Here is a 24,775-nt window from a genome sequence, read left to right on the forward strand (position 1 = left end):
ACAAGCACGTCTTTCGGGACTTGTGGAGGAAGCCAGAGCACCCGGAGGAAACCCACACAGACACGGGGAGAACGTGCAGAGCCCGTACAGACAGTGACCCAAGCCAGGAATCTAACCCAAGTCCTTGGCGCTGTGAAGCAACAGTGCTAACCACTGTGATACTGTGCACCTTTGAGTAGAGTCAAGGAGCATTCATTTGCCCGGTCTCCTCTCTGGAACTTTCACCAATCACTTTGACAACGAGGCTGGGGAGACCGGTATTGAAAGAATGCTGTAATATTGGGTGCAGAGGAAAGTGCCTGAGATCAGCACTCGGGAAATGTAGAACTGATGATGGGGCAGTACTGAGGACTTCAGCACTGTCAGAGAGCCCGTGCTTTGTTCGAGGGCCAGTAGTAAAGAGTACTGCACTATTGCAATGAGAGTAACAAAGGTGTGCTGTACTGTCAGGTACAATTCTGCTTGGCTCTGTCAGAGCTTCATGAGGGATGGTGTGCTGTGCATTTCTTTGACAGTCAGGAACAATAGATCCCAGAGGAAGTGTGCAGCAGTGTCGAGGTGGAGGAATCTTTGAACCAACAGCAATCTGCTCATCATTGCTGATACCCAAAAATCCCAGCCAACATGCTTTTAAGATGTTAAATAACATTGCAAACTTAGGCAAATAGTGAATGGACTTATTTTTGGCAGCTTTACTGAAGCCTGTAAACATCTACCTCAACATTTCCCAGGATTTGATCAGGTTGGGCGACACAGTAGCACAGTGGTTCACACTGTTGCTTCACAGCGCCAGGGTCCCAGTTTCGATTGCTGGCTTGGGTCACTGTCTGTGCGGAGTCTGCATGTTTTCCTCGTGTCTCCGTGGGGTTCCTCCGGGTGGTCCGTTTCCTCCCACAAGTCCTGAAAGATGTGCTGTTAGGTAATTTGGACATTCTGAATTCTCCCTTCGTTTACCCGAACAGGGGATTTTTCATAGTAACTTCATTCCAGTGTTACTGCAAGCCTACTTGTTACACTAATAAAGGTTATTATTAAGACCAATCTGATTGTTCTCACCTCCATCCAGGCTGGTCTTGTACAACTCTTCCCCATTTTCTCATTCCATCTGTGCTCCCTTCTCTGCAATGAAATTGCATCCAAGAAGGATATCATTTGTTGTTCCAGCTTTGCTGCAACCATTTATTTCCTTCAGCAGGAGTACAATGGAAGGATGCCAGCCTTGAAAAGCAGCTGATGCCAAATAATGAGCCTTCTGTGTTTTGTGTGCTGGGAACACTGAATACTTATTTAAATGAACTGGCCTCACTTTAATATGTAACTTTAGTTCATTGTGCTACATGCATACTCAGCACACTAAACAGTAATGCTGTTTCTTCAACAGCACCGCGGCCATATTACCACCCATTAATGTTTGAAAATCACACAATGCAAGCAGGCTTGGTAAAGTGGATCAGGGCAGTATCATAATCCCTGTGTCAGGGGTGCTGTCAAGCAGAGCTTTTTGGAATTATCTTCTAACTATTCAAAAACACAAAGTTTATATCACGGAGGAAGGCCATTCAACACACGTCTGTGTTGGCTGAGAGCTATTCAGCCCAATCCCACATTCCTATTCTTGGTCCATTGCACTGTAAATTACTGCACTTCGGGTGCATAGCAAATTATCTTTAATGCCTAATGAAGGTTTCTGCTTCTACCACCCTTCAGGCAGAGTTCCAGACCAGTGCCACCCTTTGCGTGAACCAAATTCTCCTCCACTCCCTCTAATCCTTCTGCCAATTACTTTAAGCCTATGCCTCTGGATCATTCCCTTTTCTGCTAATGGAAATAGATCCAGCCATCCACTCTAACTAGGTCCCTTGTTATTCATTCACCTTAATTAAATCCCTCCCCCACCACAACCTGCTCTGTTCCAAAGTGGACAGCATGGTAGAACAGTGGTTAGCACTGCTGCCTCATAGCGCCAGGGGCCCAGGTTCAATTCCAGCTTTGAGAGACTGCAAACTCCAATCTCCCCCCCGTCTGCAAGGGTTTCCTCCAGGTGCTCCGGTTTCCCCTCTCAGTTCAAAGATGTGCAGGTTAGTTGCATTGGCCATGGTAAATTGCCCCTTGGTATCCAAGGTTTTTTAATAATCTTTATTGTCACAAGTAGGCTCACATTAACACTGCAATGAAGTTACTGTGCAAAGCCCCTAGTCGCCACATTCTGGCGCCTGTTCAGGTGCACTGAGGGAGAATTCAGAATGTCCAGTTCTCCTAACAGATCTTTCGGGACTTGTGGGTGGAAACCGGAGCACCTGGAGGAAACCCAAGCAGACACAGGGATAACGTGCAGACTCCGCACAGACAGTGACCCAAGCCAGGAATCAAACCTGGGACCCTGGCGCTGTGAAGCAACAGTGCTACCCACTGTGCTACCATGCTGCCCCGATGGGTGGGGTTGCGGGGCTGGGGCGGGCCAGTGGCCTCAGTAGGGTAGTCTTTAAGGGGATTGTTGCAGACGCGATAGGCCTGAGATTTTCCAGCATTTTCTCTTTGTTTCAGATTCCAGCATCTGCAATAATTTGCTCTTATTTCCTTTATAATATTTTCCATTTCCGGCAACCGATCTGCTCTGGACCCTCTCCAGTGTTAAGTAATGGGTTGAGAGACATTCCAATTAGTTGTCTCATTTATGTTAAGCATCCAATAATTGACACTGATATGTAAAGTGGCTTCAGGTGGCCCTTGTGTCAGGTGATGTGATGTTAGAGTTTGGTGCAAAGTCTGTTGAAGAAAATAAAGGTGTTTTGTGGAAAAGCCGCAGAACCTTTGGCTCTTTATACTACAGTAAGAAGTCTTACAACACCAGGTTAAAGTCCAACAGGTTTGTTTCAAACACGAGCTTTCGGAGCACGGCTCCTTCTTCAGGTGAATGGAAAGGCTTGTTCCACCCCAGTCCAACGCCGGCATCTCCACATCATCTTTATACTACAGCAGCTAAACGTCTAACAAATGGTAGCAGAGAATGGTAGCTGTGCAAATGTGAAGGATTGAAAGATACAACTTTTCCAGACCAAACCAAGCAGTGAGTGGAAAAAAACCCCAAATCAAAACAGAAATATGGCTGAACTGAGGATAAAGATAGCTGGATATGATTCCCCCCCCCCCCCTTTATTTTCTGAAAGGGGATCGTACGATCAATGGACAAGTGCAGTAGTTATGTGTACTAAGGTAACTGCCTTGGGAAAGAGAAAACAAGGTATGGCATTGGCTCTTTCTTTGCTTCGGATTTTACTGTCATAAGGTAAAGTGTTTTCTGAGCTGGAATTGGAAGAGCACAGTAAGGTTAAAGTCCAACAGGTTTGATTCAAACACGAGCTTTCGGAGCGCAGCTCCTTCCTCAGGTGAATGGCGAGGTATGTTCCAGAAACATTTATATAGACAAAGTCAGAGATGCTGGACAATGCTTGGAATGCGAGCATTTGCAGGTAATCAAATCATTGCAGATCCAGGGAGAGGGATAATCACAGGTTAAAGAGGTGTAAATTGTCTCAAGCCCCAACAGTTGGTAGGGTTTTGCAAGTCCAGGCCTGATGGTGGGGGGTGGATGTAATGCGACATGAATCCAAGATCCCTGTTGAGGCCGCACTCATGCGTGCGGAACTTAGCTTTTGCTCAGCAATTCTGCGTTGTCGCGTGTCCTGAAGACCGCCTTGGAGAACGCTTACCCGGAGGTCAGAGGCTGAATGCCCTTGACTCCCGACTGGAAGGGAACATTCCTGCCTGGTGATTGTTGCACGATGCCCGTTCATTCGTTGTCGCAGTGTCTGCATGGTCTCGCCAATGTACCACGCTTCGGGACATCCTTTCCTGCAGCGTAAGAGGTAGACTACATTGGTTGAGTCGCACGAGTATGTGCCGCGTACCTGGTGGGTGGTGTTACCATGTGTAATGGTGGTATCCGAGTCGATGATCTGGCATGTCTTGCAGAGATTGCCCTGGCAGGGTTGTGTGGTGTCGTGGTCGCTGTTCTGAAGGCTGGGTAATTTGCTGCACACAATGGTTTGTTTGAGGTTGCGCGGTTGTTTGAAGGCCAGTAGTGGGGGTGTGGGGATGACCTTGGCAAGATGTTCATCTTCATTGATGATGTGTTGAAGGCTGCGAAGAAGATGTCGTAGTTTCTCCGCCTCAGGAAAGTACTGGACGACGAAGGGTACTCTGTCAGTGGTGTCCCGTGTGTGTCTTCTGAGGAGGTCGGTGCGGTTATTTGCTGTGGCGCATTGGAACTGTCGATCGATGAGCCGAGCGCCATATCCCGTTCGTACGAGAGCATCTTTCAGCATCTGTAGGTGTCTGTTACGCTCCTCCTCGTCTGAGCAGATCCTGTGTATACGGAGGGCTTGTCCATAGGGGATGGCTTCTTTAATGTGTTTCGGGTGAAAGCCCGAGAAGTGGAGCATCGTGAGGTTGTCTGTGGGCTTGCGGTAAAGCGAAGTGCTAAGGTGACCGTCCTTTATGGAGATGAGTGTGTCCAAGAATGCAACAGAATTTGGCGACTAGTCCATGGTGAGTCTGATGGTGGGATGGAATTTATTGATCTCATCGTGTAGTCGTTTCAGTGATTCTTCGCTGTGGGTCCAAAGGAAAAAAATGTCATCGATGTATCTGGTGTATAACATCGGTTGCAGCTCCTGTGTGGTGAGGAAGTCTTGTTCAAACTTGTGCATGAAGGTGTTGGTATATTGAGGTGCAAATTTGATCCCCATGGCTGTTCCATGCATCTGGGTGAAGAATTTGTTGTCAAAGGTGAAGACGTTGTGATCTAGAATGAAACGGATGAGTTGCAGAATTGCGTCTGGAGATTGGCAGTTGTCGGTGTTGAGGACTGAGGCTGTTGCAGCAATGCCATCGTCATGGGGGGTGCTGGTGTAGAGTGCCGAGACATCCATTGTGACGAGGAATGTTCCTGGTTCAACTGGTCCATGGGTGCTGAGTTTCTGTAGGAAGTCCGTCGTGTCGCGACAGAAGCTGGGTGTACCTTGTACGATGGGTTTCAAGATGCCCTCGATGTGGCCAGAGAGGTTCTCACACAGGGTCCCATTGCCTGAAACGATAGGACGGCCTGGTGTGTTGGCCTTGTGTATTTTCGGGAGGCAGTAGAGATCTCCAATGCGGGGATTACGTGGGATGAGAGCACGTAGGGTGCTCTGAAGGTCTGGATCCAAGGTCCTGATCAGTCTGTTGAGTTGGCGGATGTGTTCCTTGGTTGGATCTGCGGGTAACTGTCTGTAGTGTTCCTGGTTGTTGAGTTGTCGGTATACTTCTTTGCAGTAGTCCGTTCTATTCAGTATGACGGTGGCCCCTCCTTTGTCTGCTGGTTTGATGATGATGTTGCGGTTGGTTTTGAGAGCGCGGATGGCGTTGCGTTGCGTTGTACTTGGGTGACGTTCGGGGCTGCCTAACACGTTATAATAGTGTTTGAAGCGACACATGACACGGAAGAGTCAGAAGAGGAAAAAGATAGTGACCAGAAAGAAGGCATTGTCCTATTAACAAGCAGTTTTACACCGGTAATGAGGGTGTTAGTTGCAGAATCGTTCACTTGTGCTGAATTGGACAGTGGCTGCACATCTACTGTGTGTGAAATTGAGTGGTTTAAATGTTACCTGGAATCCTTGAATGCTGAAAATCGTAACAAGGTTAAGGAATTTGAAAGTTCCACAAGTTTCAGGTTTGGGGCTGATAATACTCTGAAGTTGCTGAAAAGAGTGGTGATCCCTTGCAATATTGCCGGTGTGAATCATTTCATTAGCACGGATGTTGTATCAAGTGAGATACCTTTGCTTCTGAGCAGACCATCGATGAAGAAAGCATACGTGAAACTGGATATGGAACAGGATAACGCAACAGTTTTTGGAAAGACGGTGGACTTACAATTTACACAGTCAGGACACTATTCCATTACTGACCAATAATATTTTAAGTACAGTTGTTAACAATGTGTTAATGGCAGTTGAAAATGAGACTTTAGCTGATGAAAAGTTTGTTGTATTAAAACTGCATAGGCAATTTGCGCATCCGTCTCCTCTGATTTTAAAAAACTTATTAAAGGATGAATGGGGTAAGGGATGAAGACTATACTAAACTGATAGAACAGGTTAGTGATCGCTGTGAAGTTTGTAGGAAATACAGGACACCAGTACGACCGATAGTGACCTTACCTTTGGCCAAGGATTTAAACGACATTGTGGCCATGGACCTTAAGATCTGGGATAGAGCCAATAATAATATATTTATTTTGCATTTTGTAGATTTAGCAACCAGATTTAGTCAATGAACGATTGTACGAAGTAAAGAAAAGAGCTTAATCTGGATCAAATCGTGGAAAAATGGATAGGGACAGGAATGGGCCCACTGCCAGAATTCCTTACGGATAATGGGGGAGAATTTGCTCATGATGAGTTTAGGGATATGTGTGAAAATGTGAATATCACAGTTATGAATATGGCTGCGGAAAGCCCATTTATTAATGGTGTGTGTGTGAAAGAAACCATGCGGTAATAGATGACATGCTCCGAAAAACTTTGGCGGATAGACGAAACTGCAAGTTAAATTCAGCTTTAGCATGGGCGGTACATGCAAAGAATTCATTGCAGGTGGTTGGGGCCTATATTCCCTGTCAATTAGTGTTTGGTAGAAACGCTAAAATTCCGTCCATCTTAGATGACCAGCCTCCAGCTTGGGAAGGGATTACAATTAGCTCTGTTTTTGCTGAGCGTTTAAATGCATTACATAGTAGTAGAAAAGCTTTTTTGGAAGCAGAAGTCTCTGAAAGAGTTCGCAGAGCTTTAAGACATACTGTAGGGCCATCAGGTGCCGTTTTTCAGCAAGGAGACATGGTATACTATAAGAGAGACAGTTCTAATGAATGGAAAGGCCCAGTGAAGATCATAGGCATAGATGGCAAAACAATTATTTTGCAACATTGTAATCGAACTGTTAGGGTACATTCATCAAGGATAATGGGCACAGATTACAAAATTTCACATTTAGACAGAGCAGACAGACATGACGAGGAACTAGAGTCATCTGGTACGCACGTCTTACAGAACTATGAGGACCAGTTAACTGATGTAGACAGGGTTTCTGTAGAGAAACGCAACACTTCTGATGAATTAGAACAGGCCATTTTTTCTGAAAGGGCAAATGCCAAAAGTTGGCACAAATGTGACATACTTTCCTGAAGGGTCTAGTCAATGGAAGGATGCAACTGTTATTAGTAGAGTAGGGAAGGCCACTGGAAAGTATAAACAGGTTGAATGTACAGCATACAGGGGAGGGAGTCAAGACGATCGATTAGGAAAACGAAGTTCAAAAATGGAGGACACAGAAACGCAGTGCCAGTTCAGATAGTACATTGGATAGTGAACAGGTCCGCAGGAAAAGTTCAAGAACTATTGAAAGGACATCCCACAGCACAAGGGAAATATCAAGCAGTAGCAGTACAGAATGAGATACCAGGCGGGAGAGTGGACATCGTTTATCAAGATCTCGAAACACGAGTAAGACTACGAATACTAATAGGAGTAGAAGCTCACATGCACGTGAGATTTTGGTGGCTTCAAAGTTATCAAAGATGCCAATCAGCAAGAACTGCATAGTTGGAGTGAATTTGGGGTATGCACGGAAGTACCGCATAGGGGACAAAGAGCTCTATCCCACAGATGCATTTGCACGGAAAAGGTTCATCCAGATGGAACTTATAAGGCAAAGGCCAGGCTTGTAGCAAGGGGATTTGAAGAAAACTTAGAAGATCAGGATTTAAGGGTAGCTACACCTACGGCAGGAAAGGTTATTTTAAAGACCTTCTTGGCTCTATTAGCCACAAAGGCATGGGAATGCAAATCTATAGATATAAAAGCTGCCTTTTTGCAGGGGCATCAGCTCCAGAGAGACATTTTTCTCCGTCCTCCTAAAGAGGCAGCTAACACAGAAGGGGTACTCTGGAAGTTGAACAAATATGCATATGGATTGAATGATTCGTCTAGAGTCTGGTACTTTTCAGTAAGGTCAGTTTTGTTAAAGTTAGGCTGTTGCCAGTTGAAAGCAGATCCGGCAATGTTTTACTGGCACTATAATGGAAATCTTTCTGGCATTTTTATGATGCATGTCGATGATTTTTTGTAGGGTGGGACTAGTGATTTTGAAGCTATTGTAATCTCTGTTTTGAGGAAAGAATTCGGGATTGGAAGTCAGGCTTCCGGTGCATTTAAATATATTAGACTAGAAATCGGACAGACTAAGTTAGGCGCAACTTTATGTCAGCAATCTTATTTGGAAATCATCAGCCCAATAGCAATTAGTCATGGCCGGGTTTCACAAAAAGAAGCAATGGATTCAAAGATGGAAATAGAGCAACTGCGAAGTTTAATTTGGCAACTGAATTGGTTAGGTAGATAGACTAGACCGAACGTGAGTTTTGATGTCTTAGAGTTGAGTACAAAAATGAATGATCCCAAAGTGGAAGACATTATAAGAGCAAATAAAGCGTTGGTCAAGCTAAAAATGCAGGAGTGTGTTTTGAGGTTCCCGGTTTTAGGTGACCGTAGGCATTTGAAACTCATAGTTTATAGTGATGCGTCCTATGCAAATTTATGTGGTGGGGTTTCAAGTGTAGGAGGTTTTATAATTTTCCTTTTGGGGAACAATGGTAAATGTGTGGGATACAAATTCCCCTGATGTGGGAAACAAAGAAAATAAGGAGAGTGGTCAAAAGCACTTTGGCTGCTGAGACGTTAAGCCTTGTAGAGGCGGTGGATATGGCCTTTTGTATATCTCTGATATTGACAGAAATTTTGGGTTAAGGCATTTGGGAAATATAACTATTGAATGTCACATTGACACTAAATCCTTATGGGAAAATGTGCACTCTACAAAAGGTGTCAATGAAAATAGGTTAAGGATAGACATCGCAAGTTTGAAGCAGATATTGGAGACAGGAGAGATAGCAAAAATTAAATGGGTTGACAGTAGCTATCAATTGTCAGACTGTTTTACAAAAAGAGAGGCTAGCCCACAGAAACCTTTGGATATTGTTAATGAAGGGCGCCTGTTTCTGTGACTTTTTTCTCTTCCAAAAATGAAAAAAAAATGACGGGGGGGAAATTGCGTATGTGTTTTTGAGTTTCTTGTAACTTTGTTTCACCTAATTATTTTTTTCCTCCAAGGAAGACTGTTAAGTAATGGGTTAAGATACATTCCAATTAGTTGTCATTTATGTTAAGCATCCAATAATTGACACTGATATGTAAAAGGGCTTCAGGTGGCCCTTGTGTCAGGTGATGTGATGTTAGAGTTTTGTACAAAATCTGTTGAAGGAAATTAAAGGTGTTTTGTGGAAAAGCAGCAGAACCTTTGACTTTTTATACTACAGCAGCTAAACGTCTAACATCCAGTTGGGTTACATCCTTCCTCCATGTAAAACTGTACACAGTATTCCAGCTGAGGCCTAATAAGTATAGTCTGTCAGCTTTTATATAATTATGCGTCACGGTGACACAATAGTTTGCACTGTTGCCTTGCAGCACCAGATACCCAGATTCGATTTCAGCCATATATGACTCTGTGTGGAATTTACACGTTCTCCCTGTGCCTGTGAGGTTTTCCCCTGGGTGCTCTCGGAGTTTGCATTTGGAACAAAATTAATGAGGTAACAGTGCAAGTAGATATAAAGGGTGAATTGGTGGCGATTACTGAGACATGGTTACAAGGAGACTGGGTCTGGGAGTTGAATATTCAAGGGTACTCTATTTCGGAAGTACAGACAGAAAGGTAAAGGAGGTGGTGTAGCTTTGCTGGTAAAGGAAAGGAACCATGCTGTAGTGAGAAATCATATAGACACTGGTGATCAAGACATGGAATCATCTGGGTAGAAATAAGAAGTGGAGATCAAGACATGGAATCATCTGGGTAGAAATAAGAAATGGCAAAGGAAAGAGGCCCTGGTGGGAGTTATCTGTAGGTCCCAAACAGTAGTTCTGCAGTGGGGCACAGTATAAACCAGGAAATATTAGAAGCTTGTAAGAAATCATGGATGATTTTAATATGCATATAGACTGTATTAATCAAATTGGCAAGGGTAGCCTTGAGGGAGAGTTCATTGAATGGATTAGAGATTGTTTCTTGGAGAAATATGTTGTGGAACAAATCAGTGAGCAGACTAGTCTGGATTTGGTATTGTGCAATGAGGAGGGATTAATTAATTAATTAACTCTTAGTTTTTTTTAAATATTTTTATTCTCCTTTTTCACATTTTCTCCCAAATTTACACCCACCAACCAGGGCCGGCTCAAGGTACCGGCAACTCGGGCAGTCGCCCGCGGCGCCATGTGCTAGGGGGCGCCATCAAGGAGTGCGGGTCCCGCGCATGCGCAGTTGGGCCGGTGCCAACCAGCGCATGCGCGGTGGCCGCCCTCCCTCAGGCCGCCCCGCACAAACATGGCGGATGGATCCAGGCTCGCCGGTGGTCACTCCGGCCTCCCCCCGTCTGCCCCCCCCCCCCCCCGCCTCCCCCCCTCCGGCCCCGCCCCCGCCACCCCCCTCGGCCCCCCCCCCCGAAGGGCGCCGAAGTTCAGCTTGCCCGGGGCGCCAGCAACCCTAAGGCCAGCGCTGCCACCAACAATAAACAATAAGCAGTAACGAATACAATGTCAATCCCCATTTCAACAACAACAATCCCACCAAATCCCCAAACAGCAGCCCGCATGTTAATATAAGCAAATAACAAAAAGGAAACAGGAATTGCTCATAATTACCATTAACACATACAGTCCCCCCCACTCCCCTAATGTTCAATGTTATCCAATTCTTGAAAGTGCATAATGAATAGCGCCCATGAATTGTAGAACCCCTCCATCCTTTCCCTCAGTTCAAACTTAACCTTCTCAGCTCCTCCACTTTGGCTCTCAATCCTTTATTATTTTCCAGCATCTTTCACAGCTCGTCTCCCATCGAGGCAAGCTGGAACTGTGCCGCGACAATGCCTCCTCCACCCTTTTCAACACCTCTCGATGCTCCCGCACCATCTCCAATGTCTTTCCAAAAGCCTCCTTTATTGGGGCCAGCGTATCTTCCACAAACTGTTTGAGCGTTCCCATCATCATCCCATGTAGTTCAAAACGCTTGGCAAACTGCCATTCGAACTCCAACACCATCTCCTCAACCAGCATGTCCACCGTAATGGGTGCAACCCCAGCTAGTGAGCTTGTTCCCCCATCTTTCCTCCCACCGAACTCTGCACCAAACTCGGATCCGCAGTCGGACAAGCGCTCGTTCCTTTTCGTGCCGTATTCTTTAGTTGGGTTTTTGACATCCTCTAATTCCCACAACTTTACTGAAGACAGCTCATTTAAAAATACCCCTAAAAACTGGGTGAGAAGGGCCAAAAAAATGAGAATTCTAGCAGGAGCCACCCAACATGCATCCTCCACCTATATGTCGCCACCGGACGTCATGAAAAACCTTTTTGAATAAAAAATTATATTTTTTTATTTTATTAGTTTGGATAGAAAACTGGCTAACTGACAGAAGGCAGAGAGTCGGTATAACTGGGTATTTTTCTGGGCGCAAAATGTTATGTGTGGAGTGCCACAGTGTTGACTCCCCGCAACCCAACTATTTACAATATATATTAATGACTTGGAGTAGGGATAGAAGGTACTATTGCCAAATTTGCAGATGACACTAAAATAGATGTGATAGTAAGTTGCAATGGGGAAATAAGAAATTTACAAATGGATATGGTTAGGTGAGTGGGCCAAAATGTGGCAGATGGAGTTTAACATGGATAAGTGTACGGTCATCCATTTTGGTCAGAAAAATGGAAAGACTACTTAATATCTAAATGGAGAGAACCTTCAGAGTGTTTCTTGCAGAGGGATCTGGGTGACCTTGTGCATGAATCGCAGAAATCTAGGATGTAGCTATAGCAGGCAATAAGGAAAGCAAATGGAATTTTGTCCTTAATCGCTAAAGGAATAGAGTATAAAAATGGGGAAGTGTTGCTGCAACTGTAAGGCCTTGGTGAAACCTTGCCTGGAGTGCTGTGTACAATTTTGATCCCCTTATTTGATAACAAATGTAGTTGCATTAGAGGGAGTTCAGAGGAGGTTAACTTGATTGATTCCAGAGATATGGGGTTAGCCTTACGAAAAGAGATTGAGCAGTTTAAGTCTATACTCTCTTTGAGTTTAGAAGAACAAGAGGAGATCTAATTGAGGTATAGAATGAAGAACAAAAAATAGTACAGCACAGGAACAGGCCCTTCGGCCCTCCAAGCCCGTGCCGACTATGCTGCCCGTCTAAACTAAAATCTTCCACACTTCCTGAGTCCGTATCCCTCTATTCTCATCCTATTCTATATTTGTCAAGATGCCCCTTAAATGTCACTTTCGTCCCTGCTTCCACCACCTCTTCCGGCAGCGAGTTCCAGGCAACCACTACCCTCTGTGTAAAAAAACTTGCCTTGTACATCTCCTCTAAACCTTGCCCCTCGCACCTTAAACCTATGCCCCCTAGTAATTGACATCTCTACCCTGGGGAAAAGCCTCTGACTATCCACTCTGTCTCTGCCCCTTATAATTTTGTAGACCTCTATCAGGTCGCCCCTCAACCTCCGTCGTTCCAGTGAGAACAAACCGAGTTTATTCAACCGTTCTTCATAGCTAATGCCCTCCATATCAGGCAACATCCTGGTAAATCTCTTCTGCACCCTCTCTAAAGCCTCCACATCCTTCTGGTAGTGTGGCGTGTTAAGTAATGGGTTAAGAGACATTGCAATTAGTTGTCTCATTTATGTTAAGTGTTCAATGATTGACACTGATATGTAAAGGGGCTTCAGGTGGACTCTGGGCTTGTGATGATCTGTAGAGTTCTGTGCAGAGTGAGTTTGAACCATTAAAGGTGTGTTGGTGAAAAAGGAGCTGAACTCTTGCCTCCTCATACCACAGCATCTAGTACATGTTAACAATGGTAACAGAGGATGGTTGCTGTGTAAATGTGAAGTCTTGAAAGATACAATTTTTCCAGGTCAAACCAAGGAGTGAAAAAAAAGAAAAAGGGAAACATGGCTGAACCCAGGACAAAGATGGCTGGTTATGATTATCCTCCCCTATTTTCTGAAAGGGAATCATACGACCAATGGAGAAGTACAGTAGTTATGTGGACTAAGGTGACTGCTTTAGGAAAGAGAAAACAAGGTATGGCATTGGCTCTTTCTTTATCATGTGGCAGTAAAATCCGAAATAAAGTGCTTTCTGAGCTGGAGTTGGAAGAGTTAGACTCAGAAGAAGGTCTGCCGACTTTATTACTTTATATGGACAAGATTTATAAGAAAGATGACTTTTTAAGTGCGTATGAAGCATGGTCGGATTTTGATAAGTTCCGGAAAATGGAGGATTTATCTATGGAAGACTATATAATGGAATTTGGCAGACTATATAAAAGGCTGCGGAAACACAGGCTGGAATTTCCACAGTCTGTCTTGGCCTTTAAATTACTTGACTGTGCTAGAGTGAGCAACATGGATAGGCTCCTGGTTTTGACAGGTGTTCAGTTTACGGATAACGATAACTTATTCGAACAGATGACAACAGCTTTAAAAAGATTTTTGCGGAAACATTCGATTCCAATGGCTCTGATGACCCAAATAGGTCAGCCTCCTATAAGGCAGAATATGGAAGATACACTACTAACAGGATGGCGAAATCGTATGGCTACGAACAGGCCTCAAGACTACAAAAGAAGACCGAGACAAGGAAATTATGAAGACAGAAACCCAGTTAGAACCTACAATAGGAGGATGAACCCCAGAATGCACGGGGCATGATAAATCGATGTTTTCGATGTGACTCTCAATACCATTATGCTTTCAACTGTCCAACTCGTTATGATAGAGTATTTGAAGCGACACATGACACGGCAGAGTCAGAAGAGGAAAAAGATAGTGACCAGAAAGAAGGCATTGTCCTATTAACAAGCTGTTTTACGCCGGTAATGAGGGTGTTGGTTGCAGAATCTTTTAACTGTGCTGTATTGGACAGTGACTGCACATCTACTGTGTGTGGGATTGACTGGTTTAAATGTTACCTGGAATCCTTGAATGCTGAAAATCGTAACAAGGTTAAGGAATTTGAAAGTTCCACAAGTTTCAGGTTTGGGGATGATAATACTCTGAAGTCGCTGAAAAGAGTGGTGATCCCTTGCAATATTGCTGGAGTGAATCATTTTATTAGCACAGATGTTGTATCAAGTGAAATACCTTTTGCTTCTGAGAAGACCGTCGATGAAGAAAGCACACATGAAGCTGGATATGGAACAGGATACGGCAACAGTTTTTGGAAAGACGGTGGACTTGCAATTTACACAGTCGGGACATTATTGTATTCCATTATTGATAAATAATGTTTCAAGTAGAGTGATTAAGGATGTATTAATGACAGTTGATAATGCGACTTTAGCTGGTAAAAAGCTTATTGTAGTAAAACTGCATAGGCAATTTGCACATCCGTCTCCTCGGAGGCTGAAAAATTTATTAATGGATGCAGGGGTAAGGGATGACGACTATTCTAAGCTGATAGAACAGGTTAGGGATCGCTGTGAAGTTTACAGGAAGTGCAGAAGGACACCAGCACGACCGATAGTAACCCTATCTTTGGCCAGGGATTTTAATGACATTGTGGCCATGGCCCTTAAGATCTGGGATAAAGCAAATAATATATTTATTTTGCATTTTGTAGATTTAGCAACCAGATTTAGTCAATCAACGATTGTACGAAGTAAAGAAAAGAGAGTAATTTTGGACAAAATTGTGGAAAAATGTATCGGGACAGGAATGGGTCCACCAGCAAAATTCTTTACGGACAATGGGGGAGAATTTGCTAATGATGAGTTTAGGGATATGTGTGAAAACATGAATATCAGAGTTATGAACACGGCTGCCGAAAGCCCGTTTAGTAATGGTGTCTGCGAAAGAAATCATGCTGTTATCGATGACATGCTTTGGAAAATTTTGGGAGATCGACCAAACTGCACGCTAAATTCAGCTTTAGCAGGGGCGGTACATGCAAATAATTAATTGCAGATGGTTGGGGGCTATAGTCCTTATCAATTAGTGTTTGGTAGCAATCCTAAAATTCCCTCCATTTTGGATGACCAGCCTCCAGCTTGGGAAGGGACTACAATTTGCTCAGGTTTTGCTGAACATTTAAACGCGTTACATAGCAGTAGAAAAGCTTTTTTGGAAGCAGAAGTCTCTGAAAGATTTCGCAGAGCTTTAAGACATAATGTACGGCCATCAGATGCCGTTTTTCAACAAGGAGAAATGGTATACTATAAGAGAGACAGTTCTAATGAATGGAAAGGCCTAGGGAAGATCATAGGCATAGATGGCAAAACATTTATTTTGCAACATGGTAATCAAACTGTTAGGGTACATTCATCAAGGATAATGGGTACCGATTACAAATTTTCAAATTTAGGCAGAGCAGACAGACAAGACGAGGAACCAGAGTCATCTGGTACGCATGTGTTACAGAACTATGAGGACCAGTTAACTGATATAGACAGGGTTTCTGTAGAGGAACACGACACTTCTGATAAATTAGATCAGGCCATTTTTCCGAAAGGGCAACTGCCAAAGGTTGGTACAAAAGTGACATACTTGCCTGAAGGGTCTAGTCAATGGAAGGATGCAACTGTTATTAGTAGAGCAGGGAAGGCCACTGGAAAGTATAAACATTGGTTGAATGTACAGCATTCAGGGGAGGAAGTTAAGACAATGGATTGGGAAAACGAAGTTCAAAAGTGGAGGGCACAGAAACGCAGTGCCAGTTCAGATAGTACATCGGATAGTGAACAGGTTCGCAGGAAAAGGTCGAGAACTATTGAAAGGACATCCCGCTACAGAAGAGAAAGATCAAGCAGTAGCAGTACAGAACGAGATACTAGGCAGGAAAGGGGACGTAGTTTATCAAGATCTCGGAACAGGAGTAAGACTACGAATACTAATAGAAGTAGAAGCCCACATGCACGTGAGATTTTGGTGGCTTCAAATAAATTAGATGAAAATGTTATCAAAGATGCTAAACAGCAAGAATTGCATAGTTGGAGTGAATTTGGGGTATACATGGAAGTACCGGATAGGGGACAAAAAGCTCTATCTCACAGATGGATTTGTACAGAAAAGGTTCGTCCAGATGGAACTTATAAGGCAAAGGCCAGGCTTGTGGCAAGGGGATTTGAAGAAAACTTAGACGATCAGGACTTAAGGGTAGATTCACCTACAGCAAGAAAGGTTATTTTAAAGATCTTCTTGGCTCTATTAGCCACAAAGGCATGGGAATGCAAATCTATAGATATAAAAGCTGCCTTTTTGCAGGGGCATCAGCTCCAGAGAGACATTTTTCTCCGTCCTCCTTAGGAGGCAGCTAACACAGAAGGGGTACTCTGGAAGTTGAACAAATGTGTATATGGATTAAATGATGCATCTAGAGTGTGGTACTATTTGGTGAGGTCAGTCTTGTTAAAGTTAGGCTGTTGCCAGTTGAAAGCAGATCCTGCAATGTTTTACTGGCACTATAAAGGAAATCTTGCTGGCATCTTCATGATGCATGTCGATGATTTTTTGTGGGGTGGGACTAGTGATTTTGAAGCTATTGTAATCTCTGGTTTGAGGAAAGAATTCAGGGTTGGAAGTCAGGCTTCCGGTGCATTTAAATATATTGGTTTGGAAATCGGACAGACTCAGTTAGGGGCAACTTTACGTCAGCAATCTTACTTGGAAAGCATCAGTCCAATAGCAATTAGTCGTGGCCGGGTTTCACAAAAAGACGCAATGGTTTCGAAGATAGAAAAAGAGCAACTGCAAAGTTTAATTGGGCAACTGAACTGGTTAGGAAGACAGACTAGACCGGACGTGAGTTTTGATGTTTTAGAGTTGAGTACAAAGATGAATGATCCCAAAGTGGAAGACATAATAAGAGCAAATAAAATGTTGGTCAAACTAAAAATGCAGGAGTGCGTTTTGAAGTTCCCTGTTTTAGGTGATCCTAGGCATTTGAAACTCATAGTTTATAGTGATGTGTCCTATGCACATTTTTGTGATGGAGCTTCAAGCGCAGGAGGTTTTATAATTTTTCTTTTGGGGAACAATGGTAAATGTTGCCCTCTTGTGTGGGAAACAAAGAAAATAAGGAGAGTGGTCAAAAGCACTTTGGCTGCTGAGACATTAAGCTTAGTGGAAGTGGTGGATATGGCCTTTTATATAAGTCAGATATTGACAGAAATTTTGGGATTAGAGGATTTAGGTAATATACCTATTGACTGTCACATTGACAATAAATCCCTGTGGGAAAATGTGCACTCTACAAAAAGTGTCAATGAAAAGAGGTTACGGATAGATATCGCAAGTTTAAAGCAGATGTTGGACAGAGGGGAAATAACAAAACTTAAATGGGTTGACAGTAGCTATCAACTGTCAGATTGTTTCACGAAAAGAGGGGCTAGTTCACAGAAACTTTTAGATATCGTGAATGAAGAGCGCCTGTTTCTGTGAATGTTTTTTTTCTTCTAAACAAAACATAAAATGGGGGAATCAGGTGCGTGTTTTAGTTTCTTGAAATTTTAGTTTCTTGAAATTTTGTATTTACCTAATTGTTTTTTTTCTCCAAGGAAGGGGAGACTGTTAAGTAATGGGTTAAGAGACATTGCAATTAGTTGTCTCATTTATGTTAAGTGTTCAATGATTGACACTGATATGTAAAGGGGCTTCAGGTGGACTCTGGAGCTTGTGATGATCTGTAGAGTTCTGTGCAGAGTGAGTTTGAACCATTAAAGGTGTGTTGGTGAAAAAGGAGCTGAACTCTTGCCTCTTCATACCACAGCATCTAGTACATGTTAACATGGCGACCAGAATTGAACACTATACTCCAAGTGTGGTCTAACTAAGGTTCTAAACAGCTGCAACATGACTTGCCAATTCTTATACTCAATGCCCCGGCCAATGAAGGCAAGCATGCTGTATGCCTTCTTGACTACCTTCTCCACCTGTGTTGCCCCTTTCAGTGACCTGTGGACCTGTACACCTAGATCTCTCTGACTTTCAATACTCTTGAGGGTTCTACCATTCACTGTATATTCCCTACCTGCATTAGACCTTCCAAAATGCATTGCCTCACATTTGTCCGGATTAAACACCATCTGCCATCTCTCTGCCCAAGTCTCCAAACGATCTAAATCCTGCTGTATCCTCTGACAGTCCTCATCGCTATCCGCAATTCCACCAACCTTTGTGTCGTCTGCAATCTTACTAATCAGACCAGTTACATTTTCCTCCAAATCATTTATATGTACTACGAACAGCAAAGGTCCCAGCACTGATCCCTGCGGAACACCACTAATCACAGCCCTCTAATTAGAAAAGCACCCTTCCATTGCTACTCTCTGCCTTCTGTGACATAGCCAGTTCTGTATCCACCTTGCCAGCTCACCCCTGATCCCGTATGACTTCACCTTTTGTAGCAGTTTACCATGAGGGACCTTGTCAAAAGCCTTACTGAAGTCCATATAGACAACATCCACTGACCTACCTCCATCAATCATCTATCAAGTTAGTGAGACACGACCTCCCCTTCACAAAACCATGCTGCTTCTCACTAATACGTCCATTTGCTTCCAAATGGGAATAGATCCTGTCTTGAAGAATTCTCTCCAGTAATTTCCCTACCACTGACGTAAGGCTCAGGCTTTTAGTTCCCTGGATTATCCTTGCTACCCTTCTTAAACAAAGGAACAACATTGGCTATTCTCCAGTCCTCCAGGACATCACCTGAATACAGTGAGGATCCAAAGATTTCTGTCAAGGCCTCAGCAATTTCCTCTCTAGCCTCCTTCAGTATTCTGGGGTAGATTCCATCCGGCCCTGGGGACTTATCTACCGTAATATTTTTCAAGACGCCCAACACCTCGCCTTTTTGGATCTCAATGTGACCCAGGCTATCTACGCACCCTTCTCCAGACTCAACATCCACCAATTCCTTCTCTTTGGTGAATACTGATGCAAAGTATTCATTTAGTACCTCGCCCATTTCCTCTGGCTCCACACATAGATTCCCTTGCCTATCCATCAGTGGGCCAACCCTTTCCCTGGCTACCTTCTTGCTTTTTATGCATGTGTAAAAAGCCTTGGGATTTTCCTTAACTCTATTTGCCAATGACTTTTTGTGACCTTATCTAGCCCTCCTGACTCCTTGTTTAAGTTCCTTCCTGCTTTCCTTATATTCCACACAGACTTCGTCTTTTCCCAGCCTTCTAGCCCTGACAAATGCCTCCTTTTTCTTTTTAACGAGGCCTACAATATCTCTCGTTATCCAAGGTTCCCGAAATTTGCCGTATTTATCCTTTTTCCACACAGGTACATGCCGGACCTGAATTCCTTTCAGCTGACATTTCAAAGCCTCCTACATGTCGGATGATAAAAGATATTAACAAAGTAGACGTGCAGTCGATGCTTCCTCTTGTGGGGCAATCTAGATCGAGAGTTTAGAGCTTTAGAATAAGGGGTAACAGATTTAAAACGGATGAGAAGAAATTACATCTCTCGAAAGGGTTGTGAATCTGTGGAATTCAATGCCGGGACATTGAGTAAATTTGAGAGATAGGTATTTTTAATTAGTGATGGGTTGAAGCGTTATGGAGAACGTGCAAGAAAGTGAAGTTGAGGCTGAGAGCAGATCAGCCCTGATCTTTTTGAATAGTGGAGTAGGCTCAAGGGGCTGAATTGCCGAATCCTGCTCCTAGTTCTTGTGTTCTTATGATTCATTATGTACTCCTGTCCTGGCAACTTCACCCCACAAAGCCCACTCACAGTCACCTTTCATTAGCAGCACAATAAACCCAACTCCAGCCAAGATTCCACCGTCTATTTGCAAGATAATTGCAGATGACATATCCATCTAACCCAATTCATGTCATCCATTCAAATTAACATGCATATTAGGAGTAGGCCATGAAGCCGCTTGAGCCTTTTTTGAGTCTTGATAACTTTGACAGAGAGCGCAATCCAATTGCCACGTTGCGCCTGATAGTCTGCTCGTCGTGGCGCAGCATGGCCGATAAAAGCCAGGAGACACCGCTCCTAGGATCTCCCCGGCTCGCAATGCCTCCCGAGATCGCATTAGATCTCGCAAATCCTGCCGTTTGTGAGCGGGAGCACATTTTGGCATATTAAAGCGAGACAGCTAGTCTGCCACCTGGGAACCCTGGCATTGCCAGCCTGGCACAAATGTTGGGGGCAGTCAGAGACCTTCCCATAGTGTGTTTGGGCTGGGGAGGGGGGTTCGTGGGTCGCTTCGGGGGCCTCTTGAGATCAGGACGCCATTTACAAATGGCATCTCCATCTCTCGCTACACTGGGGAGTTCCGGTGATCGGAGCTCCTCAATATACAAAACGGGGCTATGTGCAGCTTCAGCCGCGTATTCCCAGCTGAGGCCCCTTTATACAATGCGAGGGCCAGGAAACATGCGGCTAAACACGCTCGCTATGGGACTTTGTTTCCAATTAGTTGAATTGTGCCCAAAGAGTCATCCAGACTTGAAACGTTAGTTCCCTTCTCTCTCCACAGATGCTGTCAAACCTGCTGCGATGTCCAGTATTTTTTGTTTTTATTTCAACTTTGTAGCAATCTTCGCCTCCAACCACCCCTCCCCCCCCCCCCCCCCCCCCCCCCAGCCTCTCACATATTCCCACTCCAACCTATTCCTAACACCCACTCTAACCTTCCCCCACCCACCTCTAACATCCCTGACACTCACTTCATTCCCCTTCTCCCCTAACCTCCTCCTCCACCCCTCTAACCAGGCCCATCCCCTGTAAACTCCCCCACAGCCCCCTTCTAACCTCCCTCCCAAACCCCCCGTAACCTCCCTCCCAACCCTCTCTATAACTTCCCACCTAACACTGTCTTCTAACCTCCACCCCTTAACACCTCCTCCCCAAATACACACATACAAGCACAGCATTGGTTCCTAACAAAGCATTTTTCAACCAAGAGCACTCAGACAGTTCCTGTGCTGCTACTGAGCTTTTGGGCAGTTTCGTGGTTTTCTGGTGGGCCTTTTTTTATTTAAAAAAAAAAGGAACCATGAACCTTCCTGATGGTCAGAAGCAGCAATGCAGCAACTAGTGAAATTGACACTAACCGGATTTTTAAAAAATCTGAACCTTCGGCCTGATAGATCTGGTTTTTGTTTTGCCCGTCTGTCAGGTCTGTGGCTCTGGCTGCTTAGACTAGGCAACAAGAAACTCCATTTAAAATACGAACCCACGTGCCCCTGGGCCTCGGTGTTTGACACCATCTGCTCCATCCCCTCTCCTGGGCCCGAGGTGAGATTGATAATAGAACATTAGTGCAAAGTCTGAAATGTACTGTACCTTAAACTGGTTTACAACCCCCAAAAATCCTTTGAATCCTGAAAATTACATGTTCCTGTTAACAGTGATGTCAATCAAGCTATTTAGCAACAGCAATATTTTATTTAAGAACTTCTATAATTATTCCATAGGCACCATTACTATGCTTGCTGGTTTCTCCTTTTTGGATTTCTTCTTGACCTGGCTGATGGAGCTGTTGCTCGACAACTTAACGCATGTTCTGCTCTTGGTAAGTAACAGGCATGCATACTTTTCAGTTACAACAACCTCAACAATACTGAGGTCATGGATCTAGCTCAACCCAAAAAGTTGAGTATTAATCATGCTCATTATGAACCTGAAAGAATGTTTTGCTTTAGTATTCATATGATAATCCAGATAGAAAGTTAAAATTTAACAAATGGTGCTACTCTTCCCTGTCTAAAGCTACCAGCAAAATGCATCTACCCTTTCTCCTGAAATATTAAAAATGACATACAAAAAATGTCTAATGGCATTTGAAAATTCTTATACCAAATGTCTTTTCTCATCTTTTGAAATACCAAATCCTGCTTTATCACATTCTATCTACACAATGATTTGCAGATATCGCCATTAACAATGACCTTGCTAACTAGCAAATTAATTGCACAGCACATAATATTAATATTAATTGGTTATGTGATTTGTTTCTGGAAATTGGTTTGCTGTTCTTTGGACTACGAATGAACTTGTTAGCTCTTAAATCACTCAAAATAAATCTTTAGATTTAGTGAGAATGGCTGGAAAATTCCTCAAAGTTGCTCCCACTGTGAAACTTCACTGATTTGTTAATTGACATGCATCTCATACTTAGCCTGAATGTTAAGATAGATATTGTAAATTGTTTTAACTTTCTGACCTCTTTGTTTGTTCAAAACTCGTAGAATCTTGTGGCTTTATTCACTAAGCAAGTGTCTTTAATCTCAAAATTTATGGGCGGGATTCTCCATCGGCAGGATCCTCCGCTTTGTCTGCAGCACACTCCCGTGGATTTCCCGGTGGCGTGGGGGTGGCCATAGTGGAAAACCCCATTGGCCGACTGCCGTGATGGAGGATCCCACTGTCAGCAGGGAGCACCGTACCAGAAAACGGGTCTGGCGGGATGGAGAATCTCGCCCATAGTTCTTTGAACAAAATGTTATTGGTCCCTAATCGGATCTTACCAAAACCTTGGGGGTCTGGTCAAGGAACATAATACTCTACAAAGAAGTATCATCAGAAATAGTATTGGCCTAATGCAGAGCCCAATTCTTGGTGAAGCAGTTGTACTAGAATTGAATTCTTTTGATTCTTTTAAGATCCCTTTTTAACACGCAATACTTAACTGAGTAATTATCCAGAAAATATTTTGACAGAATGAAACCCACAATGCGAATCAATTAAAAGGGAGCAAAGTCCCATAGAGAGCGTGTTTGGCCGCGATAAAACAGCACCCGCGTTAGATAAGGGGCCGTGGGGAATGCAGGGCCGAGGCCACACGGCCCCATTTTGTGCACTGAGGAGCTCCACTCGCCGGAACTCCTCAGTGCAGCGAGAAAGCTCCGAGGCCGCCAACACGAATCCCCGCCCGCCCCCCAAGTACCAATGCACTGTGGGAGGGCCCGCCCCCGCACATCCCTGGTGTTTTGGCCAATATTTACTCAATCGCAAAATACAGATTATTTGGCTTTTATTACATTCTAGTTTGTGAGAGTTTGCTGATGATTATTGGCTGCCTTATTTCCGACAATAATCAACAATGACTTACACTTAAAAAAATACTCCATTGGTTGAAAAGTGCTTTGAGATGTTTAGTGATTGTGAAAAGTGCTATGCAAGTCTTTTTTTCAATACTGTTGACTTCAGCAGTGTTTACTTTCTGCATTTCTGGAATCTTTGATATTGAAGAGGAATTCATTTTTGAGTTTCAAGTGTTAACCCTTTGTCTTTCCCATTCTCGGATTTTTTAAAATTCTTTGAGATGTGGACGTCACTGCCAAGGCCTACTTTTATTGCCCATCCCTAAATGCCCTTTAGCTGAGTGATTTGCTCAGCAATTTTAGAGGGCAACGAAGAGTGAATGACAGTAAGACCAGGTATGGAATGCAGTGAACCAGAACACTCCCAACCATCACACGCAGAGGTCCAAAGCCACACCAGGCACACCTCAGGGTGACCCGACCCTCTACCTCTGCCAGCATTGGGCAACCCCCCCCTCCTGTCGCCTTCACAGTCACTGGCGAGGCCTTTGCCCTGGGAGGAGCGGTGTGCCATGGGGCTACGTTGCAGGTGTCCTTTGGTTGGGGTGAGCTATGCTATTCCCCTGCTTCCTCTGCAACTTCTGAGGAGTGCATTGACGAGTGTCAACACCTGCTGAGCCAGTGATTAAGCGTGGCCATGCCCATCCTCTTGATGAAACAGCTGGGGTATGAGGGTTTCCAGAGGGGCAGCCTGGTTGGGCTCCCAGATGACCAGAGGCTCACTGAGCATTTACAAGACACAATGAGCAGTCAGCAGTGTGAGCAGCCAGGAGCCAGTAAGTAGCGAGCGTTTAAATCACATACTGCAACAATGTCAGTGGAGGCCAGGCTACCCTGATCCCAAGAGGACACTGTTTTGTTATGCTCTTGACGTAGCATAAGCTGATTCCTTGATGTGCGCTCTGACAAAGGAAGGTTCAGACTTGGAGATAGCTTTAACACATTTATTAAACTGTTAACAATTCTCTTACTTGGATTCGACTCTCCTGTTATTCCTGCTACAGCTAACCAGTCTGCTTCAATCCACGTGGTGGGTGTGATGTGTTTCAAATCAACCCTGTGTACTCACTAAGTGTCTCCACTGGAAAGAGGAAGATCATGTGTGCTGTGTCCTTATATATGGGTTGGTGTAATGCCCCATTGTGGTAGTGTCACCTCTGTGTGTGTCGTGAATGCCCATTGGTCGTGTCCTATCTTACTGGCCTATTGGTTGAATGTCTGTGTGTCATGTCTCTGGTGCTCCCTTTAGTGTCTATCTAGTCTAAGTGTATTTACATTAACCCCTTGTGTATTTACAGTGATGCATATCACCACAGACACCTCAAGGTCACGGACTTGGCACCAAGTCGTTCCCCGCCACTATCCCGGTTGTATGACAAAAAGCTGTCTCTTGGATTTATCTTTAGCAAAGCAAAACCAAACCAAACAATGGACACGGGGCAGAAGGGAAAATGGACAGATGAAGAAGGTTTGGGTATCAAAGACAATTGAAGAGAAGAGTTTTGAGAGTGCTTTTAAAAGCAGGTTATAAAGTGATCAAGTGGAC

At 44.0% G+C, this 24,775-nt stretch overlaps 1 protein-coding gene across 5 annotated transcripts in view; it reads left to right on the forward strand.

The window, feature by feature from the left end:
- Positions 1–24,775, forward strand: part of tmem269 (transmembrane protein 269) — a 214,915-nt gene that overhangs the window by 110,346 nt on the left and 79,794 nt on the right. For all 5 annotated transcript variants that reach the window (XR_005457403.1, XM_038773469.1, XM_038773471.1 and 2 more), the window contains one exon: positions 21,601–21,698. Coding sequence is in view for 4 of the 5 variants with exons in the window: in XM_038773469.1 (XP_038629397.1) it covers positions 21,601–21,698 (98 nt within the window). In the remaining variant the exon portion in view is untranslated. The remainder of the gene's footprint in view (positions 1–21,600; positions 21,699–24,775) is intronic.

The sequence above is a fragment of the Scyliorhinus canicula genome, chromosome 16 (genome assembly GCF_902713615.1).
Source record: "Scyliorhinus canicula chromosome 16, sScyCan1.1, whole genome shotgun sequence".
Classification (NCBI taxonomy): Eukaryota; Metazoa; Chordata; class Chondrichthyes; order Carcharhiniformes; family Scyliorhinidae; genus Scyliorhinus; species Scyliorhinus canicula.